The 20,730-nt window shown below is 40.3% G+C and overlaps 1 protein-coding gene across 3 annotated transcripts in view; it reads left to right on the forward strand.

Moving 5' to 3' along the window:
• LOC133630849 (laminin subunit alpha-3-like) overlaps positions 1 to 20,730 on the forward strand; it is a 288,676-nt gene that overhangs the window by 163,187 nt on the left and 104,759 nt on the right. For all 3 annotated transcript variants that reach the window (XM_062022652.1, XM_062022651.1, XM_062022654.1), the window contains 10 exons: positions 2,983 to 3,098; positions 5,229 to 5,347; positions 5,706 to 5,796; positions 7,486 to 7,617; positions 12,794 to 12,844; positions 12,966 to 13,013; positions 13,196 to 13,330; positions 13,773 to 13,907; positions 19,187 to 19,321; positions 19,392 to 19,444. In XM_062022652.1, coding sequence (XP_061878636.1) covers positions 2,983 to 3,098; positions 5,229 to 5,347; positions 5,706 to 5,796; positions 7,486 to 7,617; positions 12,794 to 12,844; positions 12,966 to 13,013; positions 13,196 to 13,330; positions 13,773 to 13,907; positions 19,187 to 19,321; positions 19,392 to 19,444 — 1,015 coding nt within the window. The remainder of the gene's footprint in view (positions 1 to 2,982; positions 3,099 to 5,228; positions 5,348 to 5,705; positions 5,797 to 7,485; positions 7,618 to 12,793; positions 12,845 to 12,965; positions 13,014 to 13,195; positions 13,331 to 13,772; positions 13,908 to 19,186; positions 19,322 to 19,391; positions 19,445 to 20,730) is intronic.

Raw genomic sequence — 20,730 nt, forward strand, 5'->3', positions numbered from 1 at the left:
ATGTACGCACCCGTGGGCGTGTCCCGAGGTGCGCACAGACGGATGAGCGGCGTTGGCAGGAGTCTGAGCCGTAACACAAAACCAGATAATGTCTTACCTTATACACACACCACAATAATACTCGTATGTTGAAGCACAGTACAATCCATCAAGCGGTGCGGCTTCATAGCTTACCAAAGTAGTACGAAAACATTTTGATAGATTTTTGAGCACCGTGTGTAATGTTTTATACTTTCAGTGGAACATACACAATTTTGGTGTTGTTTACTTGAGTCATATTGCAGTCTACACGTATCTCTTATGTGTGACTGCCATCATATTGCATCTACTGGTCACACTTATCATTTCACCATGTACCAAATAAAATAGCTTCGAGGTCGGTAAGCAAAACCAAAATTATTCCGTACATTAGGCGCACCGGGTTATAAGGCGCACTGTCGAGTTTTGAGTAAATGAAAGGATTTTAAGTGCGCTCTGTAGTCTGAAAAATACGGTATAGTATTTTTTTAACAATGATGCTGCTGAAGATGGCAGTAGCTGCATATGGAGTATCATGAGTGGTCCACTTCCAGCAGCTTTGTCTCCCCCTGCATGTTGAAATGTTAATTCCGCTACTTTGCTGTTAAGTGAAATTCACGTGTGTTACACCTGCCGTTCTGTTGTTTACAATGGACTCATCAGTGTTATAAATACTGGCTGAGCTGGCTGGTAATGAAATATTAAAACAACATAACAGTATCTTTTACAAATTCATCTCGTAGAGAGCCAACAGAAATGTTTGTAAAATAAAATAAAAACACATTTAAGGTGATTGTTACAATAATGTTTCTCACTAACGTAGTGCTCTTTTTTGAACTGGGGATTTTTTCATTTGTTTCATTCATTTATTCATTTATTTCAGGCAATGATATAAAAAAGTACAAGGTAGACAATAATATTAATTAATATAATGCAAAGGGTAATGTACAGTACGTAAGCATGATGATCCAGTTTTGCCTGAAAGGGAGTGAGAAGAAGATAACTTATTTAATTCCACCCCCAGATCTCCATTCAGTGATTAATACATTGAGCTTCACTGTTACTTTGTTCAAGGATTATAATACAAATGTTATATCATGTGTTGGCACTCAGCAACAAAGGGTTGGAGTTGGAGGTTAAATCACCAAAATGATTCCCGGGCGCGGCGCCGCTGCTGCCCACTGCTCCCCAAGTGGATGGGACAAATGCAGAGGACAAATTTCACCACATCTAGTGTGTGTGTGACAATCATTGGTACTTTAATCTTAATCTTAAATTACCACAGGTAACAATAATTATTACACTGTAACAATAATTTGTATCAGCAATGTAGGAAGAATGAACAATACCAACAATGGTAAGGGACAAAATACCAACAATGGTAAAAGACAACCTAGCAACAATGCTAAAGAAACATTGAGCACATGTTAACACTTTGAGACAGAGTACAACAGCAAGTCAAATTAAACACCCTCATCTCTATATTTGAACCAGACCCCATATTTGTATAATAGTTTAAATCGATTAATAGTTTGGCATTGCTTGTGTTGTAAGTCCAGTTTGTTCCAGAGTTTTACTCCGCATGCAGACACACAAAAACGTTTACGAGTGGTTTGAGCTCTCAGCAATGAGAAATATCCAAAACCTCTCAAGTTATGAGCCTGCACTCGTGTTATAAAAAAACACTGTAGATTAGGCAACAATAATTTGTTAAATGCTTTATATAAGGATAAGGGATTCAAGATTGCTGCCCACGCTAAGCAAATCAAATCTCATTGATTTCTGAACAGTCTAGCTTTCAAAAATTCACACATGTTGCTGGCATATAAAATATAAATATAACATTTTGGTTTTGTTTACTTGAGTCATATTGCAATCTACACGTATCTCTTATGTGTGACTGCCATCATATTACAGTGTACACATATCTCTTATGTGTGACTGCCATCTACTGGTCAAACTTATCATTTCACCATGTACCAAATAAAATAGCTTCGAGGTCGGTAAGCACAACCAAAATGATTTCGTACATTAGGCGCACTGGGATATAAGGCGCACTGTCGAGTTTTGAGAAAATTAAATGTTTTTAAGTGCGCCTTATAGTCGGAAAAATACGGTAAGTCTGAAAACCTTTGACAAGTTGACTTCATGTTCGTCGTCGCCCATTAGGACCTTTCTAAGTGTAAAATACGATCTGCCTTGAACACTAGCAGATTATAGCTGAATTGAACAGATTTGTCATGGCGTCCGGAAAAAATAGAAATTCTGCGTATATTTAGCCCTGGAATGCGGAACAGCAACGGCATGTTGGTGACATTCCGCGGGCGGTGGAAATTGACACAGTGACTTGAATAAAAAGGGAAAGAGTGCGCCGGCGCTAACGTGCCAGTCCGCGTTCAGTCGAAATCTGGGGTCAGACAGTGACCCACGTTCTGCTTGCTCAAATATGCTTAACCAACATGTTGCTTCATTTAGAAAACCACTGCATGAACAACCATACAGAAAATACATTTATAACACAGTTTATTGGACAAATATTAATATTTATTTTACGTTTAGTTTTTTTTTATTTTCATTATCACAAGTGAGGTTCCACCTCACCTCCCTTCCCACACTGCATGTCCCTGGTGTATGCTATTCCTCCTGCCTCCACCCACAGACACAAAGACAGTGGATGACTGACAAGAGGGTTCACTCTGTTTATTTAAAAGGATTCTTTACTATTGGTAAATAGGGCTTGGCGGAGGTCTGCTTTTGTATTTATCCTTATTATTTGGTTATATTAAGTCATTGTTTTTAATACAGCTCATTAATTTCCCCTCGGGGATTAATAAAGTATTTCTGATTCTGATTCTGAATGAGATGTCATAAGATTGTGCAGGTGTATTTCATGTTCTGATTGATGAATGCCGCAGCTAAAAGTTTGTATATCATATGACTATTTAGTCTGTGTCCTGTCTTCAGGCTTCAATGTGAGTGCCAACACAACACCTGTGGCGAGTCATGTGAACGCTGCTGTCCAGGCTTCAACCAGAAGAGATGGCACGCCGCGACTGTTGACAACCCAAATGAGTGTCAGCGTAAGTACACACGATACACTTAAGAAGTGCTGTAGTTGATGCCCTCATATGGTATCACTCAGAGAGAGAGAGTAAGGAGAACATTCCACCTATGCCATGTATGGATTGATGAACGTGGACCCTGATTTAAACAAGTTGAAAAACTTATTCAGGTGTTACCATTTAGTGGTCAATTGTACGGAATATGTACCGGTACTGTACTGTGCAGCCTACTAATAAAAGTTTCAATCAATCAATCAATGAGGAAGAGCGTACACTAATATCCTCCAAGGCCTTCTATGCCATCTTACTAGTTTACCTGTATAAACAAACCATCCAGTCAGCCAAACAGAGTCTTTGTAAGCTGCAACCTAATTGCACTGGACTGTTGCCAAGGCGCTCGCTTCTTTAATGTGATCTTTGAGGAAAACGGGGAGAGACTTCTAATCTGATCAGTGCACAAGTGGAAATGCACTGCAACAACACAGACTGCCATGGAATAATGATGCACAGTGCCTAAAAAAGGCATACTAGAAAAAAGAAAAAGTCACAGAATATTTAGAAAAAATTAAAGGAGCAATTGAGGTGAAAGAAAATAACATTTCAGTATCCATATCAGGGGTGCCAAACTCATTTTTAATTGTGGACCACACCACATTTACGACTGCCGTCACGGGGCTGCTTGTAACTCCCAAATCATATACAAATATAACATCTTTAATCATGGTCGTGTTATGTTATTGGCCCTTCATTTGATATGTGTCATTATTAACCAACAAACTGCTTTGGAATCGGATGTCAAGATGACGAGCAGATAATAAAGTTCAGCTTCAAATAATATTGCGTTAAAAAGATGCGTTGCATGCGACACAATTTTTTTCTGTCAATATTAAAATACATTTCACAAGAAAAATAAAGTGGCTTCTTGAAGCACACGATTACACATAAAATGAATATGTGGGTCAGATGTGGCTCCCGGGCCTTAAATTTGACACCTGCAATCTAAAATAGCATTTATTTATCATTTGTAGTAGTAGAATTTATTTCGGACATGTTTAAAACAAAGCAAAGTAAATAATAAAATAATAAAAAAGAAATTATCAGATTAACATTACAGTATATGTATGTAATTTTATTTGTGTGTATGTATATATATATATATATATATATATATATATATATATATATATATATATATATATATATATATATATATATATATATATATATATTATATATATATATATATATATATATATATATATATATATATATATATATATATATATATATATATATATATATATATAAATGTATAATATTAAAAATAAGTACAATAGATATGTAATGGGGTTATCAATATTATTTTTTCTACATTTAAAACATTTTAATAATTGTATTTGGCAAGGATGGAATATTGCAAGAATAAAGTTACATTGTTAAGATTTTTTTTTAAAATAGTAAAATTATGGGTTATTCTCATAAGACTTTATTATTGTGGTAAAAACTATTTTAACTACAGTATATAAATAATACTGTTAAAAAAGCAGTAATTGGATTAGATAAATTGTACTTTTACATAAGCTTGAAAAATTATATTGTAAAAAAACAACCAATAATAAAAATGTACTGTATGTTGTAGTATGTTTTTCTTCCGTGATATGGATCCGCCTGGGTCTGAAATAAATGACTATAATAATAGTAATATAATAATAATAGTAATGTACAGTAAACTGATTAAATCAATTAAATAAACAGGACTATTGCATATAAATACTCAATAAGTATTCCAACAGCCAAGTGTGTATGTTCCAAAAATTTAATTGAATACATTATTTTTACAAATATTAAATTGGGAAAATTATATATACAGTAAGTGTTTAAGATAAATGCAATGTGTATATTTAATGGGGGTGTTAAAAGTCGAATTAAAAAGGGTACAGGCTTCAAAACACCTTCAGGCTCTGTTAGAATAATCATTAATAGGACACGAAGAGAAACATCCATATTAGTAGGATTTTATAGTTTCGAATAAAACTTAACAAGCAGTCTCGTCCCTCCATACGAAGTTTAAGCAGAGTTCAAGTGAATCTTGCTGAGCCTATATATTAATAATGTGTGTGTGTGTGTTGGGGTTTTTTTCCTTCTCAGCCTGCCAGTGTTTGTCCCACGCCGCTGACTGTTATTACGATCCAGAGGTGGAAGCGAGGAGAGCAAGTTTAGACATCTTCGGCAGATACAGCGGAGGGGGAGTGTGTATTAACTGCCAGGTATGAAGCAGGCTCGTCAAGTCTAAACTGAGTCCTGTGTATGTGTGTTTAGTTTGGAAGGAGGTCAACAATAGCGTATAAGACTATCTGACCTCATCTGATCCCACCTGCTATGCTCAGGCCTGGAACTGACTTTTCATGACAATAATCTCCAAGTTGATTTAGTCCTATGCATGTTGCTGCCTATTATGGGACATGTGTGCACACCAATATGTGCACTGCATGAAATTGACAGCTATTTCTAACATTTTGGCTACCTTTTTAAGCTACATGACCTGCAATTCTACACTGCAATAATTACCAGGAAAATTATATTGTTTCCAGTCAATGAGTTAACACTCTTTGTGTTTTTTTGTAGCACAACACTGCCGGAGTTAATTGTGAGCGATGTGTTGAAGGCTTCTTCAGACCATATGGGGTGCCCGCCGAGTCTCACACTGGATGCATACGTGAGTCATGTTTCACAATAACACCGCAAAGCTTTCCAGTCACTCATGAACAGTGTAAAATCGGGCAGAACAAATGAGATGACAGGTGGCGATGACGAGCGTAGTGAGGGAGATGATTGGATAAAAGAACAATAGGAGCAAAGCTTTGCTGATGATACACAGCAGGTGTGTGTGTGGAGGGGGATAAAACCGGACTATTAATGTGTGTCCAATGTTGCTAAACTTTCCCTCTCATCCGCTTAGTGTACAATAAAATAAATATTGATTGCCTGCAACATGAAGGAATACAGTAATTACACAATTTTTTGCTTTACTGAGCCCTTTTACTTTATATAGCACGGTGGAAGAGGGGTTAGTGCATGTGCCTCACAATACGAAGGTCCTGAGTTCAATCCCGGGCTCGGGATCTTTCTGTGTGGAGTTTGCATGTTCTCCTCGTAACTGCGTGGGTTCCCTCCGGGTACTCCGGCTTCCGTGATAGGTTGATTGGCAACACTAAATTGGCCCTAGTGTGTAAATGTGAGTGTGAATGTTGTCTGTCTATCTGTGTTGGCCCTGTGATGAGGTGGTGACTTGTCCAGGGTGTACCCCGCCTTCCGGCCGAATGCAGCTGAGATAGGCTCCAGCACCCCCCGCGACCCCGAAAAGGACAAGTTGTAGAAAATGGATGGATGGATGTTAATGTGTGTCCAATGTTGCTAAACTTTCCCTCTCATCCGCTTAGTGTACAATAAAATAAATATTGATTGCCTGCAACATGAAGGAATACAGTAATTACACAATGTTTTGCTTTACTGAGCCCTTTTACTTTGTATAGCACGGTGGAAGAGGGGTTAGTGCATGTGCCTCACAATACGAATGTCCTGAGTTCAATCCCGGGCTCGGGATCTTTCTGTGTGGAGTTTGCATGTTCTCCTCGTAACTGCGTGGGTTCCCTCCGGGTACTCCGGCTTCCTCCCACGTCCAAAGACATGCACCTGGTGATAGGTTGATTGGCAACACTAAATTGGCCCTAGTGTGTGAATGTGAGTGTGAATGTTGTCTGTCTATCTGTGTTGGCCCTGGGATGAGGTGGTGACTTGTCCAGGGTGTACCCCGCCTTCCGGCCGAATGCAGCTGAGATAGGCTCCAGCACCCCCCGCGACTCCGAAAAGGACAAGCGGTAGAAAATGGATGGATGGATGTATGTGGAATAGCATACAAAATATAAGTAAATACTTTTTATTTTAAAAAGTTAATTTACGTGTAATATTAATTAATTAAATTACATTTTGAATGTTTATTTTATTAATATTTTTATTACATGGTTCATATAATATACACATTTTCCTATCCGTAAATGTACATATTTTTTATTTGCTTTTATCTTTGTATTTTAATTTTGCCCCAAGTGCTTGGAATTTTTGTTTCTTTGTTTCTTTTTAAATTTGTATTCTTTTTTTGATTATCATAATTTAAAAAAAAAGAAAAAAAAGAAAAAAAAAAAAAGCATTTATTTTTTGTATTATGTATTATTTTGTACACATTTAATTTATTTATGTTTTAATTTATTTTTATTTTTATTGTATTGTATTTCTATTATTTTTTATAAAAATAACACAATTGAAAATGCTAATCACTGTTTAAAAATACAAGTTTTAGGTTCTTGTACTTTTGTTATTTATGTTCCTTCTTTTTGTGCATTGCCAGCCTGCAGATGTGACGAGCGCACCACTGCCGGCTGTGAAATGGGTTCCGGAAGGTGCCTCTGCAAAGTGCAGTACGCAGGCAACGACTGTGGGCGCTGCGCTGAAGGACACTATTACTACCCGCAGTGCATTCGTAAGTGAATGAATGTTAATGTGACCTGTCATGTGACCTGTAGCTGAAAGTGTGTTGCATTACGAACACCCACCTTTAATGTTCACTTTTCTTTTGCCTTGAGGCAACAGAGCAGACAAAGTTAAAGACTGTATTTAGTTTAAAATCATGTCCAGTCATGTCTGAACACAATTTAAACACAGACATTAGACACACAAGTAGCGTTTTACTCTATCGCCATACAGTCTCAAAGGCGGAAAGATAAGCTCTGAGTATTCTTTTTTTGAATGAGGGGGTTTCCTGGATTTTGAGTATCTTGCTTTTTTTAAACTCACACAATAATTTATGCTGCTTTTCACCTACTGTATGTACTCTTAATAATGTAATTGCTCCAATGAATGATTTAATTCAATTGTAGTCTCCTACGCTCTAAAAATGCTGGGTTGAAAACTACCCAATTTGGGTAGTTTTCTACCCAGATGCTGGGTAACTATTGGACCAAATGTAATTGAATCTTGCTGGGTTAATTTCACTGTAAAATGTACAATGACAATAAAGATATATTCTATTCTTATTTAACCCAGAAAGATGGGTTATGCATTCAACCCAAATGCTGCGTCATTTGAACTGCAATGCTGGGTTAATTATACCACATAAATTAAATTGGTAATATATTCAATCCAAATGCTGGGTCATTTTAACTGCAATACTGGGTTAAATCTACCACATGAATTGGTTGTATATTCAAACCAAATGCTAGGTCATTTTAACTGCAATGCTGGGTTAATTCTACCACAAATAATTGGTTATATATTCAACCCAAATGCTGGGTAATTTTAACTGCAATGCTGGGTTAATTGGACCTCATAAATTGGTTATATATTCAACCCAAATGCTGGGTAATATTTATTGCAATTCTGGATTACCTCTACCAAATAATTTGGTTGTTTTTATGTATTTGTAGCCCAAATGTAATGTTGATTTATGACTCCTTCAGGCAGAGGTCAGTATTGCAAATGTATTGCAAATTGTAGTTTTTTAAGCTTTCCGCCATCTTATTTGTAGTCCAAACCTCATAATGAGATATAATCCCTGCAGGAAGAAGTAAAAACTTCTAATTGAAGTTTTTAAAGGCCTACTGAAACCCACTACTACCGACCACGCAGTCTGATAGTTTATATATCAATGATGAAATCTTAACATTGCAACACATGCCAATACGGCCGGGTTAACTTATAAAGTGCAATTTTAAATTTCCCGCTAAACTTCCGGTTGAAAAAGCCTTTGTAGGATGACGTATGCGCGTGACGTAGCCAGGGGAACAGAGGTATGGCTTCCTCATTGAATACAATACAAAAAAGCTCTGTTTTCATTTCATAATTCCACAGTATTCTGGACATCTGTGTTGGTGAATCTTTTGCAATTTGTTTAATGAACAATGGAGATTGCAAAGAAGAAAGTTGTAGGTGGGATCGGTGTATTAGCAGCTGGCTGTAGCAACACAACAAGAAGGACTTACTTGGATAGCAGACGCGCCAGCCGATGCTAGCCGCCAACCGCATCTGTGTTGGGGTGAAGTCCTTCGTCGCGCCGTCGATCGCTGGAACGCAGGTGAGCACGGGTGTTGATGAGCAGATGAGGGCTGGCTGGCGTAGGTGGAGCGCTAATGTTTTTATCATAGCTCTGTGAGGTCCGGTTGCTAAGTTGCTAAGTTAGCCTTAGCGTCGTTAGCAACAGCATTGTTAAGCTTTGCCAGGCTGAGAATTATTAACCGTATAGTTACATGTACATGGTTTAATAGTATTGTTGATCTTCTGTCTATCCTTCCAGTCAGGGATTTATTTATTTTGTTTCTATGTGCATTTGAGACAGATGCTATCACGTTAGCTCATGCTAAAGAGCTTCGTCGATGTATTGTCGTGGAGATAAAAGTCACTGTGAATGTCCATTTCGCATACTCGACTCTCATTTTCAAGAGGATATAGTAAATATGCATATAGTATCCGAGGTGGTTTAAAATACAAATCCGTGATCCACAATAGAAAAAGGAGAGAGTGTGGAATCCAATGAGCCAGCTTGTAGCTAAGTTACGGTCAGAGCATTCTAGTCCGTCACTCTAACGTTCCTCATCCACAAATCTTTCATCCTCGCTCAAATTAATAGGGTAATCGTCGCTTTCTCGGTCCGAATAGCTCTAGCTGTGTTGAAAACAATAGGAAAATATGAGGAAGTGAACAACTGACAACGTCACGCTACTTCCGGTAGGGGCAAGGCTGTTTTTTATCAGAGACCAAAAGTTGCGAACTTTATCGACGTTGTTCTATACTAAATCCTTTCAGCAAAAATATGGCAATATCGCAAAATGATCAAGTATGACACATAGAATGGATCTGCTATCCCCGTTTGAATAAAAAAAATTTAATTTCAGTAGGCCTTTAAACTATCCACCAACTCTTTCTGCAGACTAGATTCACTTCACTGCATATACATAATCTTTGAAGATTGGTTTTTGAACATTTATAGGACAATGTTATGATTTATTCTGAATTGCTGTCACAACTTAAAGTAATGTCCATTTAGCATGGTTTGCACTGAGAAAGATGGTGAACTACAACTCATATGGTGGTTGTCTTGAGAGAACTACAAATCAAAATGGCGGACGGATACGTCATACACCTACTTCCGGTTTTAATTCTGTTTTAGGCCACGCCCACTTTGTGTGACACTCCCCTGAACAAGTGGTGCATTTGGCCAAAATGATGGAGCTGGTGTAGGATAACTAGGGTTATACAGACAGTGATATTTCTCGCTCATATGTGAAAGGTAACTCCTGAAATGATTCCCGGGCACGACCACCGCTGCTGCTCACTGTTCCCCTCACCTCCCAGGGGGTGAGGGTGATGGGTCAAATACAGAGGATAATCTCACCACACCTAGTGTGTGTGTGACAATCATAAAAAAAAGAAAGAAGAAATAACCCATAAATAAATATCCAGTATTTTTTAGTGTGTATAGTCGCTTGGTCAGAAAAACGTTATCACTATTACAACATTGGCTCTGTTGCTGTTGTGTTGTGCAATACACTTGCTGATACGTGTGGTCAAAGAGAGCTATATTTTCTTTTCACCTTTCTCATGCACTCCAAACCATTATTAAAATTATAAAAATAAGCTGTTATCGGGCTAATGAGTTACAGAATTACAGAAACAACAGCCTCTCTTCATATATGGCCTGCTTCCAACTAATGTCCCATCCTTTTTGCTTTGTTTAATAAACATATTAATGAGGCATATAGTGATATTCGTATATGTGATACAGTACAGTAGTACCTCAACTTATGAGCTTAATTGGTTTTGTGACGGAGCTCTTAACTCAAAACAGTTGTATCTCAAATCAATGTCTCTCCTTGAAATCAATTGAAATAATTTTGATAAGTGCTTGCCCTGCCAAAAAAAAGCATCATTTTTAACATGTAACACACATTTAAAAAAGAACAACAAACTTTTAGATACAGAATATTGTATGAAACAATACAAGAGAATGTACTACTAACAATTACAGTACTTTTATGAAACTGTGTATTTGCAATGTACAGCATTACCTTGGAGAGTAGCGTTTTACAATATCCCCTTTTAGCTGCTTCTCTGTCAAACACACTATCAACAGCTTTTCCACATTTTTATGGATAAATGTCCACCATTTAGATATTAATTAAACATTCTTGGCTGGCGTTAGACTCATTTTGCTTCAGTTTGGTGCAGACTAGCAGTGATACAATCAAATTGCTCCACAATGCTGGCTACACGCTCTGTCATATTTTTGATCATTTCTTTTTTTTTAATTTAATGAATATCATCCACTTTTTCTTCCAAGCATTGTCCTTCACACTTACTTTTTCCCTCCTATGCTTGGAAAACTGTGATGATCCGTTGCCTGGATCATGTTTTGTTTTAGTTTAAGACTCTCTTAGTTCTGTTTCAGCACCCCTGGGTTTGTGTTTCTTGGTTGCCATGGGTGCTGATTATTTTCACCTGCCTCTGATTAGTGTTAGGGACGCTCATCTGCTCCCGGGCACTAATCAGAGAGCTATTTATTTCAGTCTGGCTGTTTTGTTTGCTCCAGCAACAAGTTACGTTAGTACTCCTTTGATTCCTGTTTCTTTGTTAGCTTTCCAGTGCTAGTTTTCTGCCTTAGCTTCTCGTGCAATTGGCACACTTTTCTTGTGTGTGTTTGTATTTTTCCTGCATTTTTTGTATTATGGACTGATTTATGAAAAATAAATCATAGTCCCACCTGCACGCTGCCTCCGTAGTTCCGTCTACATCTTGGGGAAGCGATCCGCGCACAAACCTGTGACCCCGACGTATCAGAAATCAAAGTTATGCCCATCTTTAGCTATAAGCTAATGCTAGCGAGTAAGACCAAATGTTTTTGTCGGATCTTACGGGGTACGCTCTGGCATTTGCGACGCCAAGTAATGGGGGTATGCTTTTTAGTCTAAATTTTTGCCTGCATTTTAAAACATAATGTAGACGACTCGTGCCGTCGTACGGGTTCTCAAGACCACCAAGGAAGGACATTGTCAAGCAGGTTTGACTTTGTTTATTTTTCCAAATAATACTCAGTCTCTCGTTGAGTCGCTTTTCAGCTCCTCCTCCACTACTCGCTCTTCGGTCGCTTTTCAGCCGCCCACGTCGTCGTCGTCTGCGTCTTGCTCTCTGTCGCTTCCGCTCTTCATGCACTGCTGGCTCTCCAACTCTCTTTTCCCCGTCGTTCTCGGCTGTCGCCCTTTTACACCCTGAGAGGGGATTACGCGATCCACGCACCTGCAGTCCATTTCGATGCGGGTCCGCCGGCCACGCCTCCTCGCCGCCATCTTGGAGCGGGACCCGATGTGTCCTGCCTCGCTGTCGGACTGCCGGCCACGCCTCCTCGCCGCCATCTCGGAGTCGGCCCCGGCGGGGCACGCCTCGCTGTCGGTCTGCCGGCCCCGCCTCCCCACACATAACAATTAGCCGACAGACTGCTCTTGTCTCAAAACTTCACCCTTAAGTTGAGGTACCACTGACTGTAGGACTAAATAGTGCTCATAGCTGTGTTTTGTTTATTGCTGGATTAGCAAATACTTTTTTTCAAATTCTAGGCTACTTACATTATGTCATTTTTTCTTTACTTTGTGTTAATTATTTGTAAATAGGCTATCCAGCATACCAGACAACCACAAAATCCCCTGCAGGACCTATTGCAGGTAAGTTCAGTCCAAAAAACAACTGTTATTAGATACCTACCTTACTAGGTCCTGGTAACCTACTTCTACTATTAATGATCATGTCAAATGTAATGCATTTCTTTATTTTGTTTTCTTTTAGTACCTACCGGCTGCCCTGTGGGTTACTTTGGCTCTGTCAGCTGTCAGCGTGAGTGTGACAAGGCCTGATATTTTACTTGTAAAAACTGATCTGAGAGTTATGGGCAACGAAAACTGAAAGTGCAAAGTGCAACTGAAAAAGGGCGTCATCATCACAAGAAGTAGTCCAAGGTCAACTGTGTCACCTGAGTCATCGTAGATGTTTTTCTCTCTGTGGATGTGTGTGTGTAGAGTGTGTGTGTGACTACAGAGGCACGGAACGCGAGGTGTGTGACGCTTCGGGGCGCTGCCTTTGTCGTCATTCTGTGGAGGGTCAACGATGTGACCGCTGTCACCCAGGTTACCACTCCTTCCCAAACTGCCACGGTGAGACATATGGCACCCTCTCAAAATACTTAGGAAGACATGCTAGAGTACAATTTGTTAAGAGATTTGGCTTCATGGAGGACATGTTTTTGCTCAGACTTGTGCTCATTAGTCCCCTAAAAGTGTGTACCAAATTCCGTGGTGATACGAGTAAACACCATAAAGCTACAGTGGGGTTTTGTAGAGCACATTGAGCTGTGTGAAAAATTTCAAGTCAGTCTGATCTCCATCCAAGAGACATGTATCATTTTATCACAATGAGTTCATGTATTTTCTTTTAACAAACATTACATTTATAGTAGTCATAAACAGGGGCGGCACGTGTCAATATAAATCAATCTGCAATTATGGAGTATGATATTAAGTGGATTGTTTATCTGTTGCCAGAGCGCTGTCTAGTTTTAATTGCAGGTCATATATACATTTTTGTACTCATATCCAGCATGTCTTTGCGATGGCTCTGGTGTGGCTGAGAATGTCTGCAGTCCGAGCGGGCAGTGTATTTGCCACCCCAATTATGGAGGCCAAGGGTGTGACCACTGTGCACCAGGTTACTACGGCTACCCGGAATGTGCTGGTGAGTAGTACTGTATAACCTGTATGCATACACCCACACATCGTTTTACCTTTAAGGGATCATATTTTCATGAATAGCAGCTAATATACCACAGTTCAAAGAGGCTATTGGGATGTGAACTCTATTGCTAATTGCTAATCAACCTACTGAGACACAGAAACTGTAGGATTGCACAATATAAATGATATACATTTGCCTGACGATAGAGCAGATCTGGGCAAAAACGGCCTGTGGGCCACATGCGGCCAGTTATGATTTTCAATCCGGCCCGCCAGACGTTCTACTACATTTTTTTAGACCTTTAACATCAAAACTGTAGCCACCATTACGATGTGCAGTGCTGTTTTTAAATTACCGTAAGTCTTGAACTATAGAAAGTATGTCAATGGTCGAAATCTGCGCTTTTGAGTGTTATAGGAGTTATTACGGTAATCTACGTCACAGCAGCTCAGGAGAGGAACAAAGCAGAGTGGGCGGGGTTTGTTTTCGGAGCAGTCAGCCCGAAATGGGTGTGTCAGAAACAGATACGGAAGCATATTTTTACGTGATAATATATCATATAGTAGGTGTTTATTAGACTTTGCCTTCATATTTTGCTGTTTGTTAATTTTTTGTTGTGTTTTGCTTGATTGTAAAAGATACACAACTATCGAGGAGCTGGTCTGAGAACTAAAAGATTAGCGACGTTCATATGTTATTAATATTCAGTGTTTTATTGTTCTTAGTTAATATCGTAAATCCCACTTTCTTTATTTCAATGTACATTTTGGGTGTCCCATTCAGTAAAAAAATGGAAAATTCCATTCCGTTTTTTTGAAGTGGTCTGTCATAACTTTTTTAGAACTCTATCAGACATTGTGACTTTTGGTATTAGTGTTCCTCAAAAAGGGACCCAAACACAGATACTTTATAGCCGATTTTTACAGCTAAATGTGTATATATAATTTATACACACATACACCTTGGCCCCCTCAGACACATTTTTTCTCTCAATGTGGCCCCCGAGTCAGTTGATAGAGCTTTTAATACTATTCGTTGTATCGTTTTAATACTATCGGTATATTGTGACAATTTTGATGACACAGAGTTAGTAGCCAACATGGCGCCCTGTAGTCACGTGAGGGGCTTTTGACCAATCTTTTAGGAGTTCCTCTGGCCACACTCTCTCTGATTGGTCAAAAGCCCCTGACGTGAGTACAGGGTGCCATGTTTGCTACTAATTTTGAAACCGAGTTGGCCATACTCTCTCTCTACATGGCTCTGCACCATGGGAGGATATGATAACCCCAAGCTAGAGTTCTTGAATGTAAACATATGTTGGTGGATCGATACAAATATCGACAGAAACGATACCAAGAATAGTATCAATATATGGTCGATACTGCAGTGGTTACATCCATATTGTTTATTATCAAAAAAATTTATTGTTGTTTTAATTATTGTTTACGAACTCCAGAAATACATTCCTGGACATTTTAGGGCTTTATGTGCAGAAACCAAATGATTTAAATTAGAGCCAATAGTACAAAATGATTCAAATATGTATTTGATATTGTTACACCACCGTTTTAGTCTGATTATAATTGTGATCAAAAATGTAATTGTCATGTCTGTGATTATGTTTTGTTTTAGTCATGTTCGGATTTGGTTTTGGACTTTTTGTGCACTTTATTTGTCACCATAGCAACCATTAGTTTCACCTGGTTCACATTGTCATGTCATGCACCTGTTCACCTGTCTTGTCACGTCACTATTTAAATCTGTCTGTTTCTGTTGTTCGTCCTGGCGTCCTCACACTATTTCATCACTCTGCTCCATGTCTTGTCACAGTTCTTTACCAAGTAAGTTTTGTTCATTTATGCCACAGTTAGTGTTTTTGTTTTATTGTTCATAGTTTTTGTGCCCACGTGCATGTCTTTTGTTTCATAGTCAAGTTTGTATTTCCGCCTTTGTGCGCGCCTTTTGTTTGCTTCCTTTTTTTGTAGTTTATTAGTGTTAAAAAAATAAATCATGTATTTAAATTCACGCCTTGCCCGCGCCAATTTTCCTTTGCCTTCTGGGAGAACAAACCACGCCATGAACCAAGTCTTGACAGTAGGACGCCAGCAGAAAAATTATCCCGCAAGAAAATTGGACGCTTTTGACGAGGCAGCGTGGGAGGTGCTGCGCGCCATGGAGACCGAGACGCTGCGCTTTTCCCCCAGGGAGCGCAGGGGGATGATGTGGGGGAATGGAGGCAAACTGGTGCCGATCGGCGCGTCGTTCCCGTCCCGGAAGCGTCGCCAAGGACGAGGGAAGACTTCCGCGAGCCGGCAGGACACGCCGCTCCCACAAGCCCCTCCCCCTCCGGGCGGAAGCAAGCAGCAGCCAGCCCGGCTTCGCCCTGATGACATCACAGACCAGGATTTTTTTTTCAATACTTTTTCTTTTGATCACTCACCTCCAGCAAAAGACTGTAAAAACATGATAAGACATTATCAGGACATGTTTTTACAAATTAGATCCTGTCAATCACAGTCACCCAGTTTTCATGCCCCGCCCCCCAAGACTCAAACCCCGCCCCCGTCACAAAATTTTTCCTTTTATCCACCCACAAAAGCCCAGGTGGGGGGGAAGGAAAGACATTTTGGACAATTTAGAGGGGAGGATTTAGCCCCCCTCCTGACCTCCCTCCACCCACCCCAAAAGACGGTTCCAGACCGCGGGGAGCGCGTCTGGGATCCGCTCCTTGAGGGGGGGGGCTAGGGCTGGGAAATGTTCAGGTGGGGTGGTTCAGCATCGCCATGCCAAGCCACAGCCTCCAGCTCGGCCACCACCACCTGTCTTTCGGCCTGCCAAGCCACAGCCTCCAGCTAGGCCACCTCCACCTGCTCCACGCCAAGCTCCACCACGCCAAGCGCCACCAGCACCTGCTCCACGCCCAGCTCCACGCCAAGCGGCACCAGTACCTGCTCCACGCCAGGCACCTGTCGCAGCTCCACGCCAAGTTCCGCTACCTGCTCCACGCCGCCAAGTGCCGCCAGTCGCAGCTCCACGACGCCAAGTGCCGCCAGTCGCAGCTCCACGACGCCAAGTGCCGCCAGTCGCAGCTCCACGCCAAGACCCCTCAAGCCAAGACCAAGTCCAAGACCCCTCAAGCCAAGACCAAGTCCAAGACCCCTCAAGCCAAGACCAAGACCCCTCACGCCAAGTCCAAGACCCCTCACGCCAAGTCCAAGACCCCTCACGCCAAGTCCAAGACCCCTCACGCCAAGTGCAAGACACACCACGCCAAGTCCAAGACACACCACGCCAAGTCCAAGACACACCACCCAAAGACCAAGACTGCCAAGACCAACACCAAGACTGCCAAGACCAACACCAAGACTACCAAGACCAACACCAAGACTGCCAAGACCAAGACTGCCAAAACCAACACCAAGACCCACGGTGCCAAGACCAAGACCCACGCTGCCAGGACACGCCACGCCAAGCTTTGCTGCCCGACGCACCACGCCAAGCTTCGTCATCTGCGACTGCCACGTCGACGAAGCGCCTGCCTTCTCGTCGGCCATGGATGTGGCCAGTCCATGGGCGTCCGCCACGCCAGGTACGCCGACCTCCTCGTCGGCCACGGATGTGGCCACTACCTGGTCGGCCGCCACGCCAAGTGCGCCCACCTCCCCGTCGGCCATGAATATGGCCATTCCCGGGTCGCCCACCTCGTCAGGTACAGCGGCGGTCTACGCGTCGCCGCCACCTGATCCTGCCCCGGTGGATTCGGGGACACCTGGTCTGGCGACCCACCGCCATGTCCCCCTCCCGCCCTCCCATGACTCTCGATCCTGTCTTGTTTTGTTTGTTTTGGACATCTGGGATCTGTCCGTAAGGGGGGGGGCTCTGTCATGTCTGGGATTATGTTTTGTTTTAGTCATGTTCGGATTTGGTTTTGGACTTTTTGTGCACTTTATTTGTCACCATAGCAACCATTAGTTTCACCTGGTTCACATTGTCATGTCACGCACCTGTTCACCTGTCTTGTCACGCACCTGTTTTCACTGATCACGTCACTATTTAAATCTGTCTGTTTCTGTTGTTCGTCCTGGCGTCCTCACACTATTTCATCACTCTGCTCCATGTCTTGTCACAGTTCTTTACCAAGTAAGTTTTGTTCATTTATGCCACAGTTAGTGTTTTTGTTTTATTGTTCATAGTTTTTGTGCCCACGTGCATGTCTTTTGTTTCATAGTCAAGTTTGTATTTCCGCCTTTGTGCGCGCCTTTTGTTTGCTTCCTTTTTTTGTAGTTTATTAGTGTTAAAAAAATAAATCATGTATTTAAATTCACGCCTTGCCCGCACCAATTTTCCTTTGCCTTCTGGGAGAACAAACCACGCCATGAACCAAGTCTTGACAGTAATCTACAAATGATCTTGAAAATTTGAAGTATCAGTATCAGCATTGGTATGAGCTTCAAGCACACCTGTGAAATGAAAACCATTTCAGGTGACTACCTCTTGAAGCTCATCGAGAGAATGCCAAGAGTGTGCAAAGCAGTAATCAGAGCAAAGGGTGGCAATTTTGAATAAACTACAATATAAAACATGTTTTCAGTTATTTCACCTTTTTTTGTTAAGTACATAACTCCACATGTGTTCATTCATAGTTTTGATGCCTTCAGTGACAATCTACAATATTAATAGTCATGAAAATAAAGAAAACCCATTGAATGAGAAGATGTGTCCAAACTTTTGGCCTGTACTGTATATCACATTTTTTTACCATATCTATCCCTACCCTGGCAACAGTTGTCCGTAGACAAATGTACTTTAGGACCCCTGGTACTGTGTATACAATAGTGTATATAAAAGCCCTTAAACAGGAGTATCTTGAGTTGATGCAATAAAAGGCGCTTGGCAGCCCCTCAAGCCGAGAGTGAATGGAAACAACAGTTGTACTCGTGTGTAAGATAACCTTGAATCTGTCTATTCATTGATAGCAACATTGGGCACATCAAGGTCCAAGCGTAAATGGACTTCTTTTGTCCCCCTATTTTTCTCAGTGATGTTTGTTATTTGCTACTGGTTTTTATTGGTTCCACTTCTCATGCGTCTTTTTATGGCCTCCTCCGTGACGCACACATCCTTCTTCAGTCAACCCTACAAACTCCGGTATTATCTTCTTTTTACGGGCTTGGATTTCCTGAGAATAGTTGATGGGAATTCCTGTGATATTCAAGTTAAGAGTCACTCTTTACACTGTATATTCAAATGTCTGACCTTTGCACAATTCTTTTGTCCAGCCTGCCAGTGTTCCCTTGAAGGCTCGTACGGCACAGCATGCAACCCAGTATCAGGTCAGTGTCCGTGTCTTCCTGGGGTGGTAGGCCAGCAGTGTGACCGCTGTGCTTCTGGACTGAGCTTCCCTGCATGCTCAGGTAACACGTAATATTATTGTTTTGCTGTCTGAGTCTAATAGTATTGTAATAATGATATTTGTGCCCCCAGCCTCCATCGGTCAGTGTAATCCACATGGGACGGAGAGCATGGATCCTCACACGGTATGCCTCCCCTGAGGCTCCAAAATGTCAAAAAAGAAATGAATGGATAAGCAAAATGCTGCTCAATACATCACAACATATCATAACTATCAACAAATACATGCAGATATGCCCTCTAGTGACTGTGAGCAGTATATGAATGACATCAGAACAAGTAAGCAATACATGGTACTTTAAGTGGGCCAGGAACCATATTTGGTAACTTAAAGTTAGGTCAACAGGCCGCAAATACCTCACTATAAGGCAGTCGACCCTAGGGATTTATCCCAGCCATTTAGCAAAGAAACATAATGATGATAATTGAATATAAATTGAAGAAAGTGTGGTACATTAACTTGTTGTACCATCATTAGAAATAAAATAAAGTAGCAAAAAAAAATCTCCATTAATTTTTATTTTATTATTATATTATTATTAATACATTGAATATGTTCTAATGATTAAATATATTTATTATTACAAATATAATATTTTAAAAATAAGTTATGAAATATATTTATTATTAACATTTCTCATATTTTTAATGAATATTTAAAATATATTTTCACACAATGAACTCCAATTTGCTGTTCACCAAGCATAATAAAGATGGTTATTTTTGTCACATTTGAACCGATGCTTGCCAATTTTCTGTGACTTTTTGGTGTGTTCATGTGTTGATAAATGGTAATTGATTAGTGATTTTTTTAAAAAGATTTTACATTTATCTATGATTATGATAACAGTTGTTATATCTTGCTTTCTTACATTTCTGAGTTTCATTTGCTAGTTTTATATAGTAGACTTTGCATGCAGTTGCAACTCCAAGACATTAGATGGCAAAAGAAAAAAGATTGAAGTAGTGAATAAGATACGGTGTGTTGCCTAGCCATTAAGATGAATGGGCCAGTCCTGTCTTATGTTGAGTACTACAAAGAGTTTAAAGTGCAAGTATTGTACTTGTTACACACCAGCTGTTTGATTGTAACGTGCATCTAATTTGTAGTTTTGATTATCAAATTTGGAGGTGTGGAACTCATGTACATTTTCAATCAGGTATACTTGCTTTGTTGTCATGGATAATTGCAATATTATCGAGAGGCAGTTTGACTGAGTCTGCTCTGAGTGCTGCATGAGGGCTAGTGTTTGATCTGGTGCCTAGTCTGCAACCGGACGTGGTATGAAAATATGGTACAGTTTGATTTTACATGTATCGATACCGAATAGTATTGACTGATTTTGGTCAGTACATAAAAAAATTACGTATACCTACGCATCAATTCTTGCACAGCTTTACAATTAAATAT

This window comes from Entelurus aequoreus, linkage group LG16, assembly GCF_033978785.1.
Source record: "Entelurus aequoreus isolate RoL-2023_Sb linkage group LG16, RoL_Eaeq_v1.1, whole genome shotgun sequence".
Classification (NCBI taxonomy): Eukaryota; Metazoa; Chordata; class Actinopteri; order Syngnathiformes; family Syngnathidae; genus Entelurus; species Entelurus aequoreus.